Consider the following 25,657-nt stretch of genomic DNA (forward strand, 5'->3'; position numbering starts at 1 on the left):
ACATATTTCCTGATCTCATCCATTCTAAAAAAACCTTTTATTTAACCCCATCCCGCCCTCAAGTTGCTATGCAATGTTTCCCTTCCCTTTCATAGCCAAATTCTTTCAAAAAAAAAAAAAACCTTGTCTATATTCATTTATTCTATGTCTTCACTTCCCACTCACTTCTCAATCTCTTAAAATTTGGCTGCCATAGTGACAACTCCACCCCTCTCTCTAATGATCTCTTTACTGCTAAATTCAATGGCTTTTCTCATTCCTCCCTTTTCTTGACCTCTCTGCAATACCTGAGTGCCATCCTTCTGGATACGCTTTCCTCACTGAGTTTTCCTATCACTGCTCTGTTGTGGTGTTCCTCCTACCTGACTGGTTAGGCCTGATTAATCTGATTCTGTTTCTTTTATAGGATCTTCATTCCTCTTCTGCCCCCTGTATATCAATGCTTCCCAAAACTCTGTCCTAGTCTTTTTCTTCTTTCTCTACCGTCTCTTTTGATGATCTCATTGGGTCATACAGGCTCAATTATCATCTCTAAGATGACTCCCAAATCTACATAAACTCTCTCTTGAGCTCTAGTCTCACTTCTCCAAATGCCTCTTGGAATCTCTACCTGGATGTCCCACATGTGTCAACTCATCTTTTCCTCTAAACCCACCCTTGTTCTTAATTTCCTCCCTTTTCCATCAAGGCCATGAACATGCTTCTTTGTACCTATGCTCCTAACAAAGAAATCATTCTTGAACCTTCACTTTCATTCATCCCCATTCAATCAGGTATCATCTATTATCCATATTATATATGTGTGTGTGTATTGCATTTAAGTATATGTATGTATGTCTCAATAGTATATATGATCCATCTTTGAACCTCCAGTACCTGGGACAGAGCCTGGCACAAATAATAGGAAGACGAGAGAGTATGTGAAGGGAGAACTGCATTTAGGAAAACCCAGAGGATAGGATAAATGCCACCAACTGCTTATCAGGAAAGAAACAGAAATTGATTTTCCTCAAATATCTCTTCTCAATCACTTTTTTAAGGCCCCAAAGTGAAAACTTCTGTTTTCTTTTATTTTTAATAACTCTATTAATAGAATACTTTTGACAGAAGGGATAGAAAGTAGAATTTGTATTTTCTATAATAGAACAGCCCCCCAAAAAATAGATTCTAATGGCTGGGACTTTCTAGCAGCAGTGAAGAGTAATTGAAATGGGGCAGGATGCCTTCATTACTTTTCACATTATTCTGAAACAAGCAGTCTTTACCAGAACTTAAATGAGACATACCTTTAATATGAGTACAGGACAATGTTAAAAAGTTTCAAATATTTAGCTATTAAAAAATGAACAGGTATAGTAATGATCTCTGTCCAAGAAACTACATTCCAAAAAGAGACTTGTAGAATGATAGAATTTCAGAGCTGGATGGAACAATCTCCTCCTTTGATAGATGAGACCGGTATGGCTCAGTGAAGTTAAGTGATTTGTTAACTGGTCAAACAACCAGTTGTAACAGAGCCTGTCCTGGAACCCAAGTCTACTGATGTACAAGTCAATGCTATTTTCCACCAGATTTTCCTGACAAGGTGTATCTAATTATTCTAGCTTTTATTTGGGCATTGTAAACACCATCTGCTAATTTTAATGATCATGTCTGCTACAGAATTCTTCTGTCCCTGCTAGACTAAAATGAATAGACATTAAAATACACATTTCATGAGGCTTGATTTCTTATCCACATTTCATGAGGCTCTATATCTTAAGACAGAACTCTTGATGCTTCTGCCTTCCTCAGTTTCCTCATCTATAAAATCGGGATAATAATTGTACCTACCTCACAGGGTTGCTGTGAGGATTGAATGAGATCATTATAAAGTATCTTGCAAATATTAATTAAATGTTGATACTATTACTTATGATAATAATTTTGCATATCCATGGAAAACTAAGTGGTACATAATATAGACACTAATTAGGGAATAGGTTTTTACTAAAATGAATCATTTTCAGATGAACACTAAGAAGTCAGTCCTTCTCTTTTGAGGTCCTTGGATTTGGAGCTAATTGTGTACTGCACAAAAACATAGAACTAGCATAGAAGAGGAAAAGAAAAAAACCAAAGAAACGGATTGAATAAAATCCAATCAGATGGAATAAAGGGGAAGATCTTACTACTACCAAATTTTATCATGCAAAAGACTAAGAGTCTGGAGGTCTAATGGGAAGGTCAAGATGATGGTCATTTCTCTTACTATTCCCTTGGGCCGTCCCTCAGATAGCAGCCCATGTGTGAGATTCTACCATCTCTAATCCCTCCACATCTTCCTTTTTTGTGGGGCAATGAGGGTTAAGTGACTTGCCCAGGGTCACACACCTCGTAAGTGTCAAGGGTCTGAGGCTAGATTTGAACTCAGGTCCTTCTGAATCCAGGGCCGGTGTTTATCCACTGCACTACCCAGCTGCCCCTCACATCTTCCTTACTATGCTTCTTCTTCATTGTCTGAAATTCTGAATGTTTTAAAAATCCCTCCGTTAACTGACTAGCCTTGCAGCTATTTCCTAGGCTACCTCCTTTAATGAAAGGAAGGAAACAAGCATTTATTAATTACCCACTATGTGTTAAGCCTGTGCTAATAAGCACTTTATAATAGCTAATTTAATCCTTACAACAACTCTGGAAGAAAGATGCTATTATTATCCCCATTTTACCATTCAGGAAACTGAGACAGGCAGCACCTAAGTGGGTTGTTAAGGGTCACAAAGCTACTAAGTATCTGAGGCTATATTTGAATCAGGTTTTTAGTGCTCTATCCATGGTGCCATCTAACTCTCTCATCAAGGGTTTTGTGTGGCTCCCTGATAAAGAAAGTGTCATGAACAATTAATGAACCAAATAATAAGCATTTATTTTGTGCTAGACCAGTATTCTAAATATCAGAGATACAAAAAAGCAAAAACAGCTTCTGTTTTTCTGTTCTCATAGAACTTCTCATCCTAATAGGTGAAATAGCATGTATATGTAGCACCTGTAATAGGGCATAGACACCTATTTAAGCACTCTGGCCTGGCTCACTCATCCATGTTGCCATTATACTAGCAGCAATGGGGATCCCCAAAATGGACAACTACAAAGTGAATATGACTCTGATGTTCTTAAGATCCTGGTGAGTAATTCTGTTGGGAGTGGTGTATACTCCTACTTCTTTTTTCATGATCCCCTTGAAATGGGTTTCTCATTTAAGCAAAATCAATGACCACGATACTATTAGCTTTTAAATGTAAAACATTTAAATGGTAAAGTGTAAGATAAAACTGGGAATAATCTTAACATTACATTTGTTCAAGAGAGAGCAAATGTACTAATAATCACAACATCACCATCCACATATAAACCTGGGTCACACTCATTTACTAACATTAGCGGGATCTGTGGAGGAGTGTGTGCACACAGAGAAACCTAGCAAAGAGTCACTTGAATGAGAAATGTCCATATGTTCAGGGGAGCTCATGGCTCTGTACTTTAGGCCTTGCCTTTGGTCCCTTTAGGAATAGTCTGCATCATACAGCTAGGTGGTGTGGTGGATAGAGCACTGGCCCTGGAGTCAGGAGGACATGAGTTCAAATCTGTCATCAGGCACTTAGCATTTACTAGTTGCATGTCCCTGGGTAAGTCACTTAACCTCAGTTGCCTCAAACATCTGGGGCCATCTCTAGTCATCCTAATGTATATCTTGCCACTGGACGCAGATGACTCTGGAGGAGAGAGTGAGGTTGGTGACTTTGCACAGCCCTCCCTCACTTAAACACAATTCATTGCAAGTCATGACATCACCTCCCAACATCACAGTCCTCTCTGAGAATGAAGGACAAAACAACAACAAACTACAAAAAACAATGGTACCACACAAAATCACTTGTCAGATAGCTATTCCCTTTCTGGTCCTCACCTCTCTTCTGCTGGGAAAATCTGTTCCTCATTTGCTTCTGAGCTGATCAAGCAGTGACAGTGACCCTTAAGAAGGCACTGAGAAAGCTTCATACCTTGTTGTGATATAAAGGTCGCTTAAGCCAGAGAACTACAAAGCCCCCCAAGTTGGAAAAATGCAAAGTTCAGTCAGCTGTTCTCTCAATAGTGTTCTGTGCCCTACAATCATCTCTCAAAATCTTGTTACAGTAAAACAGAGAGCACATCCCCAGGTTGCCTCTGTGGGCAAGAAGAACAAGTTCCCCAGTTCTTCAATAAGTGAGACTCTATTTTGTCCAACTAGCTTTGTTTTTACATACAAGCACCTGCAAAGACTTTCTCTTTTTTTCTTTTCCCTCTCAAATCAGAGAGAAAAGCTGAGAACAACCATGGATGTACAAGGGGTTTCCCCTCTCTCAAATTGGAAATGATGCTAAAGGTCAAAAATGTAAACTACAGCTCAGTTAAACTTCCTTCCAATCAACAGGCTCCCACTCTTTCCTTATGCCAATGTGCAATGTTTCTCTTTCAATCTGCAGGCTCCAAGTACATAAGCTGAAGTCTTCTTGGGATCTGACTCTTGGTGCTCTCTTCAACCCAGTTCTGGCTGCTCTGATTGTGACCTGAACTCTCCAGTTGAATTCTTTCCTACTCTAATGGCTCAAGTCAGAACCATAGGGTGGTTAGAGACTTATCTTTCCTTTCTGAGGTGAAACTCATGAAATCCAATTTTCTGTCATTTATGAAACAAATTCCTTATGGGTAGCTAGGTGGTGCAATGAATAGAGCACTGGTCCTGGCCTCAAACACTTAGCATTTACTAGTTACATGACCCTGGGCAAGTCACATAATCCTAATTGCCTAAAAACATCTGGGACCATTTCCAGTCATATTGATATACATCTTGCCACTGGACCCATATGGCTTGTGAGAAGAGAGTGAGGTTGGTGGCCTTAAACAGCCCTCCCTCACTTAAATCCAATTCACTACAAGTCATGACATCACCCCAATGTCATAGTCCTGTTCAAGAATGAAGGACAAATACCACCACCAGGTGATGAAGTGGATAGAGTGCTAGGGCTAGAGTGAGGAGGACATCTTCATGAATCTTGCCTCAGAGCCTTACTAGCTGTGTGACCCTGGGCAAGTCCCTTAACTCTTTTTCCCTCAGTTTCCTTATCTGTAAAATGAGCTGGAGAAGGAAATGGCAACGCACTCCAGGATATTTGCAAAAAAAAAAAAACAACAACCCTCAATGAGGTCACAGAGTTGGACAAAACTGAAATAACTGAAAAACAAAAACATGCAATGGCTTAGAGTCAGGGCTAAAGAGGAAAGGGCTACTCACTTGCTCTTTTTGGGTCCTAGCCTCATGTGGTTGGCACGCTAAACCAATTCCTACTCTCAATCTTGGCTTTCTTTCTAGTCATCTCTCTCAGCTCCATTCTTGAGCTTGGCTTGGTTTTACTTTGAAGCTAGAATTAATGGGAAGGCAGGCTATCTATAGACATGAAAAAAATGCTCTCAATCGCTACTATTTAGAGAAATGCAAATTAAAACAGTTCTGAATTTCTACCTCACACCTAACAGAGTGGCTAAGATGATTTTTTTGAAAAAATGTATATGATAAATGTTGGAGGGGCTATGGGAAAACAGGCACACTGGTGCACTATTGTGGACCTATGAATGGGTACAATCATTATGGAAAGCAATTTGGAATTATACAGAAAAGAGTTACTAAATAATGCCTGACTTTTGACGTAGCATATCACTGCTAGGCCTATACTGAAGAGAGATTGAAGAAAAAAGAAAAGGTCTATTATGTACAAAAATATTTATTGCAGCTCTTTTTTTGTGGTGGCAAAAAACCTCTGGAAACTAAAATGATTAAAGAATGGCTGAATAAGTCGTGGTATAAAAATGTAATGAAATACTATTATACTATAAGTAATGAGGAAATAGATGATTTCAAAAAGTTATGGAAAGACATAAATTGATGTGGAATAAAGTGAACAAAACATGGAGAACAATTTTTGCTATAAGATCAATATTATAAAAATGAACTGAGGACTTTCATAAATTAAAGAATGAAAAACAGTACAATTTATACAATGACAACACAACAAATAATTTTGAAAGCTATGAGAACTCTGATCAATAGAAAAACAATTCACAATTCTAGGGCACTGATGATGAAACAAGCTATTACAGAGAGATAATACACACATATGTATATATATGTGCATATGTATGCTTATATACACAATACAAATATATTTGCATATATAGGTACATCTATTGGGAAAATTTCTTTTCCTTGACTATACATTTTTTTTTGGTGGGGCAATGAGGGCTAAGTGATTTGCATAGGGTCACATAGCTAGTAAATGTCAAGTGTCTGAGGTCGAATTTGAACCCAGGTCCTCCTGAATCCAGGGCCAGTGCTTTATCCACTGTACCACCTAGCTGCCCCCAACTATATAAATCTTAACAAGAAATTAATTTTGGTTAAATCTTAATAAGAGAGGTGGGGAAGATGCCATAGATATAAAATGTTGCATAAACTTTCAGATTAGGTCACTGTTTTGAGTTCTCATGAAGTGGAAGTCATCTCTAAATGCATATAATGTACAAACAAAACACATCAATAGAACTGAAAGTGGAAAAACATCTGAAGAATAGTTGAGTCAAAGGTCTCCCATATCAGTTCTGGTTCCTCCCTCTATAATCAAAAGTTTTTGAACTCACTGCCTACGAGAGATCCAGATCCCTCTTTTTCTCTTTGACCCTGGAAGTAATAAAATGTTAATCAATAATTCTCTTTGTTCAGTTTAAACCTCCAGCCAGAAATTCCCTAGTGAATTTTTGCCACAGTTGCAAAATCTATCTCAGGCATTTCACCCCTAGTGCTTTTCCTCTGCTGCATTCAAGCAATTAAATGCATAGATCATTAATGCATTTATCTCAGAAAAACAGAATTGAAAATAAAAATGAAACAAAAAACAAACCTACTCTTAAGCAAGAAAGATTCAGAGAAGAGACATGCCTCTCTTGAGAAAAGAGAGGCATAGGGAGAGAGAGAAATCTTTAGCTTTTTATCTTCTCCGGTTCAGTTCAGCAAAACAGAATCCAATGGGATTTGTCTAATAACGACCTGGGAGTCTAGAGTTCTTAATGTCATCTCTATTGCTCTACTTCTATTCCCATGGTGATGTTTCCATGTGTTCTACTCTCAGCATTGCCTTCCAGGATAACTTCCTATTCTGAAGCTTGTCTCATGCTAACATCTCAGGGATAGGTCAATATGATGATTTCCATTTTGGGAAAATTTAGTTTGAGATGTCAAAAGAATACCCAGTAGCTAATATCCAGGGGACAGCTCATAATGGGAGGACTGGGAGTTCAAGAGATTAGGGTTGGAGAGCTGGGTATAGTATTTATCCTTGTAAATATGACAATTGAATCCACGAAAGCCAATGAAATCACCAAGGAAAAGAAAGTGGGGAGAAGGATTGACAAGCACATAGATTATCCCATCTAAAATTGGAAGGCAACTAGCATGGCATTTCAACTAGCATGTTGTTTCAGCTCCAGCTGAACTATGTCTGCCACAGTCCATTACAAATGTTTATGCTTGGCTACTTTGATCCTTCATATAACATGCAGAAGGATGTGTAGGCTTTGGGGGATTTTTGTAAATACAAATACCATCTTTCCTCTCTGAACATAAGTGAACTGATCATACTTGCTAAAGAAAGCATACCTGTATACGTATATTTATATTTGGTTAGATCCATAGAAGAGGCTGCCTTTCCCTGATATTAGGATACTTGTGGGGCAGAAGTTTACCTCCTTATAGAAACCTCTCCCCACCCACATCTCTCCAGAATCTAGGCTAGCATTTATATGGAGAATTCCAAGGTAAAGCTGTGAGAACCTAGATCAAAAGATCTTTGTGCTTTTCTTTAAAAAACAAACATCCTAAAGCTGATCTGGCAAAGAGAGGACTTTCCTGAGGTAATTCTGGCTACTCCTGGCAATTGTTTAATATTCTCCATATCTGTATAGTTTTCTTGGAGAGGTTGACAGGAGAGGGAGAGGGAGAGAGAGAAAGAGAGAGAGAGAGAGAGAGAGAGACAGAGAGAGAGAGAGAGGGGGGGGAGAGGGGAAGAGGGAGAGGGAGAGGGAGAAGAGAATTAAGAGTCTGTAGGTTCTCATTTATAACTTTAGCACCTTAAAATATCTCAGTTGGGAACAAATTTTCATATTTCAGAGTAACATTATGATGAATAAGACTGAAAATACCAAAACCTTCTCCACTCAGCAGTATCACATCACAAGGAAGTGATTGGGTAAGTGGGCAGGAAATAGAATGGCTGAAAGAAGGGCAGCTAGGTGGCTCAGTGGATAAAACACCGGCCCTGGATTCAGGAGTACTTGAGTTCAAATCTGGCCTCAGACACTTGACACTTATTAGCTGTGTGACCCTGGGCAAGTCACTTAACCCCCATTGCCCCCCCCCAAAAAAAGATGGCTAAAAGAGCATGCAAAAAAGGAAAAGAGAGAAAGGTGACTTTAGGATACTAAGGAAAAGTAGACCAATCCTATTATATGTCTAATGCCCCTTGGAAAGCTGAACATCAGAGAGCTTTTAAAATTCACAAAACAAGATGTGGGGGCAGCTAGGTGGTGCAGTGGATAAAGCACCAGCCCTGGATTCAGGAGGACCTGAGTTCAAATCTGGCTTCAGACACTTGACACTAGCTGTGTGACCCTGGGTAAGTCACTTAACCCCCAATAGCCTTGCAAAACAAACAAACAAACAAAACAAACAAAAAACCAAGATGTAACTCTTTTAATAGTAACACATTAATAAAGAGCTTCAAAGTTTCCAAAGCTCTTCCATCACAACTTTGTAAGGTAAGTACAATAGTGTAATTACTATCACCCCAACTGTGCCCATTTTACAGATTAGGAAACAGAGGCTCAGAGAGGTTTAGTGGAATGGCCTTTGACCATACACATAATAACAGAGACAGGAATCAAATCCAAGTTTCCTGACTCCAAGGCAAACAAGCTTTTAATAGACAATGGTGCCATCCCATTTATTTTTAAAAATCTTTTTAACATAATTTTTTCACTTAAAATAACTCATTAATCTATGTGTTTCATGTTTTGAAATGAGCCTAGGACTCAAGCAACCTACTTTCAGCATCAGCCACTAGGATTTCTGGGAAAATTTAGAGCATTGGTACATTGACTAGTACAGATTTTTATACCCTGTAGCCCCTCAATTCATATTTGCGGATGATGATGACTTTGTGAGAGATCTCCCATCTGAGCAGTGGCCTCAAAATTGCCTGGTCTTGCTTAGTTTCTAGGGAAAAGGTACTCTTGTTCAGGGAGGGAAACTGTAGAGACAGCCATATACTGCATGAAGTAAGGAAAATCAAAATGCTGGATTTGAAAGTAGAATACCTCTGGGGCATAAGCTTAGTAAGGGAAAGACATTTATAACAATTTAATCAAGAAGCAGACTAAGCTGATCTCTTTCACAATGTCACCTTCACAAGGCTACAAAACACACTATTAGGCTGTATAATTAAAAAATGAACATACTTAATCAGGTTGGGGATGTCTGGGAAACAGAAAACAAAAGTAGACTGTTAATCTCAACCTAGGCACCGCAAACCTAAGAGGCTTTGGCCACTGGCGGTTTGTCGTCAAAGTATTAAACATTTTTCAGGCAAAATATTTCGGGATTAAAGAAATCACTTTCCTTGTTTTAAAATTCTCCCGTTTAATATTTACAGGATTACATCTAATGTAATGAAAGGGAATTCCTTTTCTTTTACTGTAGCAGAACTTTACTGATTGAAAATGGGGCATGAATACACACACGCACACATATGCACACACCTACCTACACATAGAGAAGCCATCATCTCCATTCATAAGGGATCTAATAATATCTTCCATTTATACCACACTTTCAGTGTTGCAAAAGTACTTTCCTCACAATCTTGATTCGGAGAGGTGAAAAGCAAGGCAGCATGCTGAAGTGGAGGGCTAGATTTGGATTCAGAGATCTGGTTTCAGATCTCAGTTGTGCTACTTACTATACCTATGGGACATCCTTTCAGAAGGTCAACATGCTTCCCTCTATGTAGTCCACTAATAATCACTAAGACTTTGTGGTGGATTCAAAACTTTGGTGGCAGGGGTAGCTAGGTGGCACAGTGGATAAATCACTGGCTCTGGATTCAGGAGGACCTGAGTTCAAATCCAGCCTCAGACCCTTGACACTTACTAGCTGTGTGACCCTGGGTAAATCACTTAACCCCCATTGCCCCACAAAACAAAAAAAAAAAAACCCTTGGTGGCCTTTGTAAAATAGAAGAGAAACAACTGGTATGAAAATTGAAGGTGTTGTGAGTACCCAAAAATAATCTATAAAGAAATGAAATTTGTTAAATTGCACATAGTTGTTTATATACTGTTTCCCCTTTTAGACTGGGAGATCCTTGATAACAGGGACTGTCTTTTGACTTTCTACTATACCCAAGGTTTAGCACAGTGCCTGGAACAGAGCAGGTGTTTAATCAATGTTTACTGACTGACTGACTGAAAGTGTTGGATATGACTTGTTTGTCTGTCTAACCTCCATTTTTTTTTGGCACATATAGCTCAAGTACCAAAATGTTTGGCAGACAAAATGTGTAATTTCAAGTGGATCCTGTGTAATTAATTTTTAACATCCATTTTTAAAAAATTTGAGTTCCAAATTTTCTCCGCCCTTCCTTTACCTCCTCCCTTCCTAAGATGGTGAGCTATTTCATATAGGTTATATATATGTAATAATGTAAAACATTATTAAAATTTTTAATTAATATTTTATTTTTTCTAAATTCCATGTAAATACAATTCATTAAAAATTTACAATTCATTTAAAAATTTTGCCTGTGTGATTAACAAATGGGACACTCCACTTCCAAGGGCACAGTAAATGAACATTGTCATCAACACTAAATTCAACAAAAAACAATCAGCTAACAAGGGCAGAGAGACAAGAACTGTTTTCTAGATCTGAAGAGGAAAGAGAAAAACTTTTAGAATGAAAGACAAACAAAAATCAATTCCCCATTAAAGAAAAAAAATAAAAAGGAAAGGAAGATAAGTGAAGCTGGTATCAAGAAGCAATTTGACACATGGGTGTTTATTCTCCAGTGAAATAATTATATTGCAGAAACACCTTCCCATAAGATTAAATAGCCAGAGTTGTTCTAATATGAACCTACCCTTTATGATAATAGTTAGACTCACACTAAAATGAATTTAACAAATTATAGTCAAAATGCAGTTTTTTGTCAGATTCTGTCTAGATCAGATCACCTATGTTATAATTAATTTTAGGTCAACAATCTAATATAACTCATCCCTTGTTGGGTTGTTGCTTGGCTGTAGCATTCCTACTCTTATCCAACTCCATACCACATATTATTTCTTTTTTGTTTGTTTGTTTGTTTGTGGGGCAATGAGGGTTAAGTCACTTGCCCAGGGTCCCACAGCTAGTAAGTGTCAAGTGTCTGAGGCCAAATATGAACTCAGGTCCTCCTGAATCCAGGGCCTGTACTTTATGCTCTGTGCCACATAGCTGCCCCCCATATTATTTCTTAGAAGAGTTTACATGAATTGTCTTTCCCCCTCCATAGTGAATACCATAAAGAGGTACAACAAACCACCAGTCACACCTTGCAGTTTAACCAGTCAAAACCAAACCAATCACAGGAAGAATATGAACCATCAGAGCTTAAAAAAATAGTAAAAATTCCAGGATCATGGGATCTGTTCCATCTAAGTGAGTGTGGTGGGGCCCACACTAGACTCCTGAGCACAACCATTTACAAGTGCAAGTACTTAGGGCAACTCCCACTAAGTCTCCAACATACAATTTTCTCGGCTGGTTACCTGACATAAGCTTGTTGTCATCATAAAGAGCCATTACAGTGTCTTGCTGGGGAACTATGGAATGCACCCGAAATGATGGGTTGAAATTTTGGGAACATGTGAATAAGAAAACAAACCTAGAATTCATCATTGGGTCTTTAAAGGTCAGTATAATATTGTAACTCCATGATCAATGCTCAGTATTTATGTGTTTTTGTTTTAACCGAGATGACTGTAGTTGGTAATACAGAGAACATCAGATTGTTTTAATTATCTTTGGGAAATCAAAGGAGCATTTCACAGGACTTCAGTTCTATTATATTTTAGGTGATAGAGAAAGAGAGAGAAATCAGTATCAAATGAGGCCTTAGCTGGCATGGACAAAAGAAGAGGAATATCAAGGCACTTTCCCCCTCATTTCAATCTTCAAGTAAAAGTATTTGAATATCTGCTAAGGCAGAGCTTGACTTTGAGGTGGAGAAAAACATTTTCCTTCAACTTACAGGTCAGGATTCATCAATTAGCCACATTTTTCTAATTAAAGCTTTAAATTTCTGCAAAATAGGTTAAAGTGCAGCTTGGATTATATTTAACAACTATATGAAAACAATTCCAGAATCCTATATATGTATTTTTAAAAATGTACTTAAAATGCAATTTAGCATGCAGTAAGCACTAATTATACAATATATACCTAATTAAAAACTATATACAATCTAGTTACACATAATTAATGCCCCATTGCTGAATTATATGTGATTTATCAGTGAAGCTGCACATTTTAACATCATTCATCAGAATTCACATTGGAAATAACTAAATAATCTGATAATTTATATGAAGTTGCATCTACCTCTGCATATAATAAATTTTCATCAAAATATGCAGCCCTGGAAAAATCTGTAGATATCTGTAACCACTAGGCATTTTTGAAAGCTGTGCTCAGAATTTTAAATTGTTTTGATTTCTTCATAAGATATGCATATACATATAAACTCTAAGTAAAAGTGTTTCAATTTTGAAATCTGTTTTTAAAGTTTATATGCATCACGTAGTAGATAAGTTAACCTATTTTGAAATAAGAGATAACCAGAGCTTTAAATGAAAAAAAAAACAACAAAAACAAGAGGTCATAAAGAAATTGTCTACTGTCATTTCTTAGGTTTAAAGATATCAGGAAATTAGGATCCTAGGAACCCAAGGAATTTATAGATATTCACTCATTCTATCTCAACATGTCAATTAGAGTTACAGGGATTTGAAATATAAATGCAGAAGTTTGACATTTTTGGTAAATAGAACACCACATTGAAATTTCCAAAGCATCTAAAAAGGACTGATTCTAAATGTGTGCCAAGGACATAGACTAGTTGAAGAAAAATTATGAAGGGCAGAAATATAACTACTCTGTCCACTAATTCCCAGTACTATGGGTTAGATTGGAATTGTGGTTCAGAGGCAAACTGGGACCCAAAAGACAAATGTCAAAGTGCAAAGGACTTGAGTTCCCCATTTCCCACAATGTGCCTCTACTTCCTGTGACATGGCTTCCTGGTCACCTAAAGGCATTAAGGTCTCACCCACATAGAGTTGGGGCCCCTGAACTTAGTAGATTTCTGAAGTCTGCCCAAGTGATTGACATTTTCCTTTTGGGACCACTATTTCCACATGGAGGTAAGAGGGGGAGTATCCAGGGAAGTTAAGTTCCATTGTATCCTTATTGCATATCTTTGCTGTGTTTGGGCAAAATAAGTCCTCTATAGTTAACTGTTCAAAGATCTGCAAATGCTTCTTTGGTTCCCAAAACAAATCAGAATTAGGACAGTGCTAGTTTTCTGTCAACCTCTACAAAGTATGCAAACTAGAACCAAGAAGAGGACTACATGATGGGTGTTCAGGGCCAGTCTCATATATGAGTATACTATGCAAACTATGCCTTGTTACTGAACCTATGGGTTCACATGGACCAAGCTCAATCTTGAAGACTTCTCAATAATTCTGTGGCTCATTTTGAAACATCTCCCCTTAAGTTTACCTGAGAACATCTGAATCTGGCTCATTTTCGGGTCATTTGTAGGAGTATTTGGTTTTCCTGCAAGCATTCCAGTTTCTTTCTTTCTTTCTTTCTTTTTTTTTTGCGGAGCAATGAGGGTTAAGTAACTTGCCCAAGGTCACACAGCTAGTAAGTGTCAAGTGTCTGAGGCCAGATTTGAACTCAGTTCCTCCTGAATCCAGGGCCGGTGCTTTATCTACTATGCCATAGCATTCCAGTTTCATAAGGCATGGGATATAGAAAATATTTTTTTTTAAAGATCACGGAAAGGACACACAGGAGACTGATATACTAACCTAGTTATCAAGGAAAGAGCTATAATGTACCTCTCTTTGAGTACTATTCCTTTGTCTTGCCCTAGTGAGTAGGGTCAAGCCATGCAAATTACCCTGGGGCTCAGAGAAGGTGCAAGAAAGTCCTAGAAACATTGGAGGAAGGGGGTAAAGTGGTACTTCACCTAGAAATAGCTTATAGCTCCCCACCTGCATTATGGCTATGATACTAGCTCCTTTTCTCCTTTTACATGTCTTCTAATCTATGTTCCATAATCTATGTTCAGGCTAATAAGCCTAAAGCACTTGCAGGAGGATGGAATGTCCCAAGAAAAAGCTAAGTAAGATTCTACTTTAGACATTACCAAGGAAACTTCTGAGTAGGGGCAAAAAGAGTTATCAACCTTGAACCCAACCCACATGAGCCCAAAGCTTCAGGAATGGGCCACATACTCCATTTTGGAGGCTTGTCTGGGGTGATAGATAAGCTACTTGCACCAGAAGGGAGCAGCACCATACTGGCAGACCATATGTGCTACAATATACTGGTCAATACAGATCTTGAAAGCAGGCTGGGAAAGGTCCAAGAAGCATAGTTCAGTTGTGTGTTAGATGTTGTCAGCTATCATGGCTGTCCTGGTATTAGAGGAATGGTGTTGAATTGAGTGACAGTTCTGGCTGTCAAGCTAGAGCACTTGGATTGGAATCCTACTACTGAATTTTACTTCTTGTGTGACCTTGGAAAAGTCATTTAAGCCCCTTGGGCCTGAGTTTCCATATTTGTGAAATGACTAGGTATAGTAGATGACTCTTTATATGTATAAACTGTTCTAAGTATAGACAAGATGGAAAGCTAGGTAGTACAGTGGGTAGAGTGCCTGGCTTGGAATCAGGAAGACTCTTTTTCCTGAGTTCAAATCCAACCTTAGATACTTACTAGCTGTGGGACTCTGGCCAAGTCACTTAACCATGTTTGCCTCAGTTGGAGCTAGAGAAGAAAATGACAAACCACTCTAGTATGTTTCCCAAGAAAACCCCCAAGGGGGTCACAAAGAGTTGGCCATGGCTAAAAATGATTGAACAAAAGATAGCAGCTCCTTTCCAGTTCAAGATCTATGATCCTATGTCCAGAGTGAGGTAGCAAGGCATGAAGATCTCAGTTCAAGTCCCACTTCTGAAATATACTGTCTGAGTGATTCTGAACAAGTTGTCTAATCTCTCAGTACCTATGAGCAACTTTTTTAGGCTATAATTTACAGGGCAGATACTGATCTTCATCAGTAGAGGGCATTTCTGCACCAAGAGGAAATACCATTGAAAAAATATCATGCTATCTAAACTGCACCACACTCTCTACTTTCTCCCCTGAGCCCAACCCCAAATGAACTATGATAAGATCATTATTGAAAGGACTTGTGCACTGCTGGCAACTTTGGAAATGCTAGAAATGGGAAGGCAAATGGAAAGGGTTGAAAGTATTTTTCTCAACTCCCAAAGACTCATTGGAAGACATTGGTAATGAGCAGTATAACTCTCCTTAACCTCTAGAGAGGAAGAGACAAATTGAATTCAGTATCCCTAATTCAACAAAGGGTAAAGGCCATCAGTTAAATGGGTAAATCAGAAAGTCATCATAGATACTTGGAAAGTCCTTTTGTGTTTTGACAGATAAAGTTATAGACTTGTTTAAAAGTTGGAATTCAAAATGAGTTAACTAACCCAAAGTATATTGGTCCTGGCTATTTTGTTACTGGTACCAAAGAGCTATATCTCTTTAAAGAAGAAAAATAGTGAGAAGTGGACATCAGTGGAAGCATCAGCAGCAATGGATGTGGCAGAGACAGTGAAGAGGCAAGAGCAGCTGGGAGCAAACAACAAAGCAAAGGGGGTCCAAACATTGGAAAGGAGAAGGGAAGCTGGCTCTGGACTTGTTCTGAAACTTCCAGTAGCAATTCAAGAGGCCTGAAGCTTGGTGCCCACTGTGATTTTTCTCTGATAATAATTACTGGCATGAAACTATAATGAACCTCTTTCTATAATCCTATTCATTATTTTGTTAGCTCGATATTTGCAAGGGAATTGAAAGCCCATAGAGAAGAGTAAGAAGCAAACCAAATTCAGAACTTTCGAGGTCTGAACTTTAGGTGGGGACAAGTACAAGTCAAAAATTATTACTATAAAACCTTCAAGATTGAATTCAATTTATGTGTGCCCTGAGTGAGGATTACAAACTATGAGGTATGATTTCAAGGCTTCTATAAATTGCCAATGTTCACAAAGATCCTCATTTGAATATTGGCTTATCTCTGAAACCCCAATTTTAGAATTATATCTTTTCCCCCTTAAGATAGATGTTTTAAGCTATTGCAAATCATTAACATTTTGGTGTAAATGAAGGGTCAGGGAGCAAGTTTTGATGTGTTGTGGGGGGAATAGGATGAGGAAGATTCTCATTCTTTTTTATCATAAAAGTATTTTATTATTTTCTAGTTACATGTAGAGATAGGTTTCAATAATTTTTTTTAGTGAGGGAATTGGGGTTAAGTGACTTGCCCAGGGTCACACAGCTAGTAAGTGTTAAGTGTCTGAGGCCGGATTTGAACTCAGGTACTCCTGAATCCAGGGCCAGTGCTCTATCCACTGCACCATCTAGCTGCCCCTCAACATTTGTTTTTATAAGATTTCTAGTTCCAAATTTTTCTCCCTTCCTCCCTTCCCTGCTCCCTCCCCCCAAAAGTAAGCAATCTGATATAGGTTATATATGTATGATCACATTAAACATATTTCTGCATTAGTTATGTTGTGAAAGAAGATTCTCATTCTTGAAAGGGAAGAGGTGATAATACTGGAGAAGAATTGAGAGGAAATGGAACAAAGGAGGGTAGAACAGGAGGTAGGAGGCATAAAAGATAACTTGACCTACTTCACAGTGGTAGCTTGCTCTTAGAAAGCACACTGAGCTGCATTGTCATTCCCCTCTGGAATATCCTCAGTGTCTCCTCCTTACTCTATGATCCTGGGCAATAAATGAGAAGTCTAAAGGCTGAGCCCTAAATATTAGCTGGTGAATATCAGTACTGCTCAATGACTCTGATAAAGATTCATAGTCATTTTATTCTTTGACACTAACATTTGTTCCTTTTTGGGCTTGTCTCCTCACTCTCGAGACTTCTTTTTGATCAATAAGATAGTAAAATGAGATTGGTAAAGCACTTAGCACAGTACTTGGCATATAGTAGGTGCTTAATAAATGTGTATCCCCTTTTTCCCTTCCTTTTCTCCACAAAGTCCCAAGAACCTTCTTGTCCTAGAAGATCCCTCCATTCTTTTTAAATTATTATTATTTAAAGTTTATTTATTTATTTAGAATTTTTCTCCATTACATGTATAAAGAAATTTTCACATCTATTTTTAAAACTTTGTTTTCCAAATTCTCTTCCTTCTTCCCTCCCTACCCCCTTAAGAACTCAAGCAATTCAGTATAAGTTATACATGTGTAGTCATGCAAAACATTTCCACATTAGTCAAGTTGTGAAAGAAAACAAGACAAAAAAATCTTAGAAAGATGAACTAACAAAAAAATGATACTTTAATCTGTTTTCAGCTACCAACAGTTCTTTCTTTATAGATTAGATCCCTCCATTTTTAGCAACTCTCCTCTGATTAGCCTAGAACTTCCATTTTATGGAAGTGGCTCGGGTCAGTTATGTTCACTCCTGATTCTAGACTTCTTTGTCCAAAATGCTCCAGTTATTAATTTCACTCTCTGTTGTTTTCCAGCTTCCTTCCCATTAGAATGTAAGCATTTTAAAGGCAGGGACTGTCTTTCTTTTTGCTTGTATTTGTATTTTCAGAGCTAAGCATAGTGAATGGCACATAGCAGATGCTTAACAAATGTTTGTTGTTGTGTGTTGATCTATTGTGATGAACTATATTCTTTTCACCAATGCAATGGTACAGAAGAGTTCCAGGGAACTCAAGATAGAAGAGGATCTCCAAATCCAGGAAGAAAAGAACTGTGGAGTATAGAAGCTGAATGAACCATACTATTTCTTTTATTTTTGGTGCTGTTGTTTTTCTATTTTGAGTTTTTTCGTCATTGCTCTGACTTTTCTCTTATAACATGACTAATGCAGAAATATGTTTAATGTTATTATGTGTATATATATAGATATAACCTATATCAGATTACCTGCTGTCTAGGGGAGGGGAGAGGGAGAAAAATCTGAAATTGGAAAGCTTGTATAAACAAAAGTTGAGAACTATCTTTACATGTAATGGGGAAAAAATACTTTATTAAAAAAAAAAGAACAAATGCTTGTTGACTTGATTCATGCCATTAGAGCCTTGAGTCAGGAAGATCCAAGTTCAAATCCAGAGTCAGACACTTATTGACTGTGTGACTCTGGGCAAATCACAACCTTTCTACCTCAATTTCCTCAACTATAAAATGGGGATAATAATAGCACCTACCTCTCGGGGTTGTTGGGATAATTAAATGAGGTAATATTTGATAAAAGTTCTTAGCATAGTGGCTGGCGCATAGTATCATTTAATGTGTATTATCTTCCTTCAGCTCTAAAACAGTTAATCATTCACTAGAATGCATTGTGATGAATAATTAATTGCTTGGGGTGTATTAAACACCTTGGAGGTTACTCTTCAATTCACTGAGGAACCATTTTATGTACTACAGCAGTTGTTTATGAAATGGTACCCTAATGGTAAGTGTTCACTTATAAAAGTAACTAATTCCCTGAAGTGGTTAACACATCCAGCAATCTCTGACCCAAGACTTCTTTATAGGTGATTATTTTCCCATTTTAAAACATTCATTAATATAATTCCCTAGATTTTCCTTTTAATTCAGCAGAATTAAATTCTGAGGACCAAAAGCAGGAGAAAGAGAGACTTTCTTAAATCTATTTGCTGTAGTTTCTCCAGCAAACGCTAGCAGATTTATTTAGTTAGCATGAGTTAGAAAAAACAAACATAAAAGTTTAGAAAAACTATTAACTATATCTTCTATTTCCTTTCAAAATATTAAAATTTATATTAAATTATCAATATTTATAATTCAACACCTTAATGAATCTGTGTTCTCATTAATATTGTTACTCTTTCCATTGGTTCAAGCCCCCAAGTGAACCTTTCATGCCTTCTAATTCTGTACAATTTTATTTTGTATCCACTGGTAAATTCTCCAAAGAAGGTCCACCTTTACTGTGTTGGGAGCTTTCTTCTAGACTCTTCACATTAAATGGTTAACAGGGCAATTAATAATTCAACACATATTTATTAAGCATATATACTATTCAGTTCCAAAGGTTTGTCATGCCGGGGTGGGAGTGGGGATAAGCTCCCACTCTATAAAATGCTCCAATGGCGTGCGTCTCAAATAGCCTCTGACAACCGAAGCCCAACTCCTGGCTTTCTAGTGGCGGAACTGTTTCTACTAACAGGAGAAGGGGCAAAGGGGAGTCACTGGCGCCTTAAAACCAATCACTTCGGGCAGGTGGGGCTCATTAGCCTTGGCAGGCAACCCACCTAGGGAAAGGAACCCTGATTTTAAACCTCCGTTGCCTTGCGGCTATATCCATATATGGGAAAGGCTTTGGGAGTTAACCCCAGGGAAAAGTCAGGAGTCAGAGTCCCTTAGGCAGTTGGATGTTGGACATCACATCCCTCTGGCAACTCCTGCCTCGGCACTGGTGTCAAACTGTATTGTCTCTGCCTCTCCTTTGGATGCACCAATGTTGTGGAGAGGGAAAACCTGCTGCATGGGCAACAGCTTGTTTTCCATATTGATCTGCCCAGGCCAGCGCCCTGGAGAACATACTCCAGCTACTCCTCATGGGGTAGATACAACACAGGATGCAGCAGTTACCGGTTATAAGTCACTCAGGAGCTGCGGCTCCCATATTGGACTGCACAGCCATGCTGTGTCCTGTGGCTCTTCAGTGGTGCTGATCCATGGTCATCTGCGACTGCTGGAGGTTTACTATACTATTCATCTTTACTCCTGCTACCTGGCTGACCTACTGTCTTTCCAATCATACATCTTTGAAGATATAGTTTATATTCTTCGTATATATCACTGACAATATATCAAAACATATATGCTTGCTGTGTATTTCTCCATTTCCTTTTGGGTGACCTGCCAGTTTGAGCTGTTGGAAACTAAATGATGTTAAAAAGTCAGTTGAATGAAAGGCAATAATTTCTTTAAGAAGAGTTTCTTAAAGTCAAATTTTGTTCTACCAAGTCAAATACTTAAAAAAAAAGACCCTAGAAACTATTCACGCACATTCTCTATACATCTCAATCATTTGTATGATGGTGAAACTAGAAAACATCATCCTATGAAATGCTGCCCACTGCCTTCTCAAACATTCATTAAATATACCCTTAGAATGTATTTTCATGAAGATTTTGTAGCAATAAGAAAAAAAAACATATGGGTTAACAGCTGCTGATGTCTTCTCTATTATCCTTTTTTAAAATGTAAAAAATACTATTTGGGACCTTTTGCATTATTTAATAATGTATTTTTTGATGAGAAAAATTGAAAATTGTTCTTTGGATGCATTTAGAATTGTGTTCTCTCCAATATATATTTCTTATGTTATGTATTTGCTCGGGTACATCTGCTTTTCCCAACTTTATCTACTTTAGTGGCATAGCTACTCCCTTATATAAGAGGTAGTAAGGAGGTTTAGTAAAAGTCTGAGTGGTTCCATTCTACTCAATAATGAGAAGATTGAACCAAAGAAATGTCAGGAAATGATGACATTTGCATCTGTTTATTTTTTTCCTTTGAATTTTATTACAAATGTTCTTGAGGTGAAATAGTTTGGCTACCATGATCTCCTAATTTCTTCCCTTCCTTTCCCTTCCTTTCCCTTCCTTTCCTTTCCCTTCCTTTCCCTTCCTTCCCTTCCCTTCCCTTCCCTTCCCTTCCCTTCCCTTCCCTTCCCTTCCCTTCCCTTCCCTTCCCTTCCCTTCCCTTCCCTTCCCTTCCCTTCCCTTCCCTTCCCTTCCCTTCCCTTCCCTTCCCTTCCCTTCCCTTCCCTTCCCTTCCCTTCCCTTCCCTTCCCTTCCCCTACCCTCTTTTCTCTCTCTCCCCAAATTTTTTCCCTCTTTCCCCCTGTACAGATATCTATCTATCTATTTACCTATCTATCTATCTACTCCATTTTCCCCTCAATTTAAAAAAAATCTAATTTTCCCTACATTGTATTGAGTTCAGAATAAGAAATTTTATAGACTTGGTCTTGCTAGGCTACATCTAGAATATTTTGTTAAGTTCTGTATACAATGAGAAGCTAGAATGTGTCTGAAGATAAGCTACCAGATGATAACAAGATTAGAGATCATGTTCTATAAAGAACTGGTAACGTTTAGCTTTCTGAAGAAACTTTAAAATCTCATAAAATTGCAATCATGTTCTCCTTCAAGACTTTCTATGAAGAGAAATAATTCCATTGCTTCAGTTGTTGCTGTTGTTCAGTCATTCAGTCATGCCCATCTCTTCATGGCCCTGTGGACCATACTATCCATGGTGTTTTCTTGGCAAAGGTCTGGAGTGCTTTACCATTTTCTTCTCCAATGGATTAAGGTAAACAGAAGTTAAATAACTTGCCCACACACTTGGTTACACAGCTAGTAAGTGTTTGAGGCCAGATTTGAACTTGGCTCTATCCACTGAGCCATCTAGCTGCCATTGCTTCAAACCATTTTTAATAATATGAATTCCAGTCCCCTCCCATTTTGTTCACCCTCCTCTAAACTTGATTCAACTTACCAATACACCTTCCAAAATATGGCTTGACTATTGGTTTCTCCTATCATTGAGAATCAGAATTAATCAAGCCTTGGATTGTTACCCACTAAGAAGGAATGTGAATTCAGTTTAGACTACGACACAGGTTAGTTTTATCCTATGGATTATGGGTTGTGGTAATAGTAATGCTAATCTAAGAGAAACCACAGGTTTAGACATTAGATTTATGTGATTAACTGAAGAGCCAATTAGGGCACTGTCAATAATTGTAGCGCCAATGACTATCACCAAACAAAATTCCACTGAACAACTTCTATTGATAATGGATGTCCTTGACCCAACCCATATTGTTGTCACCTACTGCTTACAAGTGAAACAGCAGAAGCAGTGTTATAGAGTAGTTAGAGAGGTAGGGCTGGAATCAGGCAACATGAGTTAAAAACCCAGCTGAGACAGATTACCTTTGTGATTTTGGGTAAATCACATAAAGGCTTTGTGCCTCATTCTCTCTGTATGTAAAATAAGAGAATTGTTTTAAATGACCTCAAAGGTTACTTCCAACTTTATACCCATGAACCTCTCTGCCTCCCCAACTACTTCCCTCATTCTAGTTGCTACAACATTACTCAAGAAAACTAGTTCCCACTAAATTTAATGCTTTTTAATGATTACCATGCTATTTCTGCCTAAATATATAATGTTTTGAACCCAAGCCAAATAAGCTGTCCAATGAAAGAAAACTCTTACCTTCTAAATCTTCCTTTTCAAAGTGTGTTTTGAGGATTGAACGAGTTCCACCCCTATCTACAACAGCTTCTTCATCATTTCTCTGCAGAATGAAGGAAGAAAAAAGAACATGATTCAAAATTTCCAAGAGGTTGAAAATATTATTTGACCAGCAAGAATCTATTTTAATAAAAGTACTCTATCTGATGATTAGTGATATACAAGGAAGTACAACTAAATTGCCTGAGGACATACCATGGGAGAAATATCTCATTTTCTTTTTCTTTTTTTTGCAGGGCAATGGGGTTTAAGTGACTTGCCCAGGGTCACACAGCTAGTAAGTGTCTGAGGCTGGGTTTGAACTCAGGTCCTCCTGAATCCAAGGCTAGTGCCTTATCCATTGCGCCACCTAGCTGCCCCCCCGAAATATCTCATTTTCACCTAAAGACATTCTAGATTGAGTCCATTCTAAGGGAATGGGAATTAATAAGCAAATCAGTAGATGTAACATCAATTATTAGTAATATTAATTATACTAATATTAGTTATTAATAATAATAATAACTATTAGACATAAGGCACCAGACTAGGTCCTAGGGGAGATACAAAAATAAGTACAGCTTGGCACCTGCTCTTATGACATTTATAATCTAGAAGCAGATGGAATATAGAAGGGAACAAAGTAATTATTTATTTTTTTTATTTCCTGTAATTTTATCTTTGAGATACAATTCCTACATCAAGATGACATTTTGAACTAAGCAAGCAAAATATAAAAATCATTAGTAGTATTAACAGCTAATATTTTGGTGAGGTTAGAGAATGCTAGTGCTATTAAAAATGAAAAAAAAAGAAATATAATTCCTTGAAAGCAATTAGTAATCAAAAGTGAACTACAACTCATTATTTTGCTTCAAGATGAAGTGTGTTGTTCTAATGGTAAACTATAAACCAGATTATTTCTACTCAATTCAACAAGCATTTAACAGATGTCTGTTTATTCTAGGCACTAGAGAGGCAAAGATGAACAATGAAATTATTCCTGACCTCATGGTGTTTTGGGTCTAATGGGCTAGTGGAGGATGGGGCAAGGTGGTGGGGAAGGTATAGCATATATACAAATATGTATGTTAATAAGAAGAGAATGTGAGGACAGTCAACACATAGACAAAATGGAAATTTAAGTAGATAGGCATGGTGACTCATGCCAGAAACTGGGGAGATTGAGAATAGTGTATTGCTTGAGTCCCAGTGCCCTAAACTATTGTCTACCCACACTAAGTCTCGTACCAATATGGTGAGTTTTTGTGCTGATCAGAGTGGCCACTATACTTTTAAGCCTAAGCAAGATAGGGTGACCCAGCCTCAAAAAAATAAAGAGAAAGGAGAGGAAAAAAAGAGAAAGAAAGAAAAGAGGGAGGGAGGGAGGGAGGAATTTAATTTAATGAGAGAGATTACTCTCAGGGAAGACTTCTTAGAGGAGGTAGTGAAAGAACTGGGACTTCAAGGAAGATTAGAAATCCAACATATAGAAATGTGGAAAGAAAGGATTTTAGAAATGGTCTGCATCAATGCACTTGGAACGCAAGTATCTAGATGTAACTATGGGTATATATTTCACTTCACTTAAGACAGAAGCCCTAGAGGGGTGTCTTTTGACTATTTTGTATAGTTCTGAGAACCTTAAGGTCCCTTGGTTCACAAGGGGTTAAAGGAAGATGAAGATGGGAATTCTGGGGGTGGTAGAATACATTATGAAAAGTGAAGGGGAAAATAACCACTGCTTAAAATTTTGGTTTTACATATATTTTGGAAAATAAAATTCTATTAAAAATGATTTAAAAAAGTGAAGGGGAGATGACTATCAAATTTAGGTTCACTTTAATGAATTGCCTTAATAAGTTCTCTGACTGTGTAGAACAAGAAAACATGGAAATACTGAAGGTTTTGGTTCTTATCTAAATTGCTCTAATATTTTCCCAAATGAGGCAGAAAATATTTTTTCTTTCTTTTACCAAAGAATATGTGGCATTAGGAAATGTGGTAAAAATGGCTTCATGCCCAGTTATGGGGTTATGCCAATGAATTCTTTTTGATAATTATGATAATTTTGGTGATCAACCCTCAGGGAAGAGGGGATTGAGCAGGCTCAACAAGTCTTGACTTTGAGCTGGGGAACTGATTGGATCTTTAGCTAGTAAAGTTAACTGAGGCTGAATTAACCCTGTCTGTTAGTTTATCATGTCCACAATTGATAGCTAAGAGTAGGTCCATTTATGAACACAGTTTCATACCTAGCAAGTCACTTACTCTGATCAAAGCAACTCTGAAGAATCAAGAGACATATATTCTCCCTCCTCTCTGACCGTCTCCTCCTTGATAACTGCCTTGCCAATCTGGAGAAATTTCTGCCCTGGGACCTACTCTCATGATTGGTGATTGACTCTTATTTAAGGAAAACTTCAGCCATAATTGATTTTGCTTATTACATTCTCCAGATATCTTGCCAATAGGTAACTTTTCCTCCTCTCCTTTCTCTACCTCCTTCCCCTACCAAATTCTAGATCCATGAACCATGATCAAATCAGCTCGGCCTTTATTCCCCAATGGTATATGTCAATATACTCCCCTATGGCTCTACCATGGCTTCCCCTCTCTTTGTGAGTTGTGTCTCTTGTTAGAATTTAATCTCCTTGAGGCCAGAGATGGTAATTACTTTGTCTTTATATCCCTGGCTTAGCACAATATCTGGCATTTAGTAATATTTTCCATTCATTAATTCATTCTGAGAAATCTGGCCAGGCAAGACAATGTTTTGGTTGAAGCCTACATGATTTAGGTAGAAGAGGGAACTAGTTCACCAATGGGGCAAGCCAACTAAAAATACTTTATAAGATTTACTTCAAGGAATCA

General features: G+C 37.8%; 1 protein-coding gene across 7 annotated transcripts in view; it reads right to left on the reverse strand.

Moving 5' to 3' along the window:
* The window catches only part of SLC4A10 (solute carrier family 4 member 10), a 373,536-nt gene that overhangs the window by 204,769 nt on the left and 143,110 nt on the right, over nucleotides 1–25,657 (reverse strand). For all 7 annotated transcript variants that reach the window (XM_043991252.1, XM_043991249.1, XM_043991250.1 and 4 more), the window contains exon 2: nucleotides 22,766–22,847. In XM_043991252.1, coding sequence (XP_043847187.1) covers nucleotides 22,766–22,847 — 82 coding nt within the window. The remainder of the gene's footprint in view (nucleotides 1–22,765; nucleotides 22,848–25,657) is intronic.

This window comes from Dromiciops gliroides, chromosome 3 (assembly GCF_019393635.1).
Source record: "Dromiciops gliroides isolate mDroGli1 chromosome 3, mDroGli1.pri, whole genome shotgun sequence".
NCBI lineage: Eukaryota > Metazoa > Chordata > Mammalia > Microbiotheria > Microbiotheriidae > Dromiciops > Dromiciops gliroides.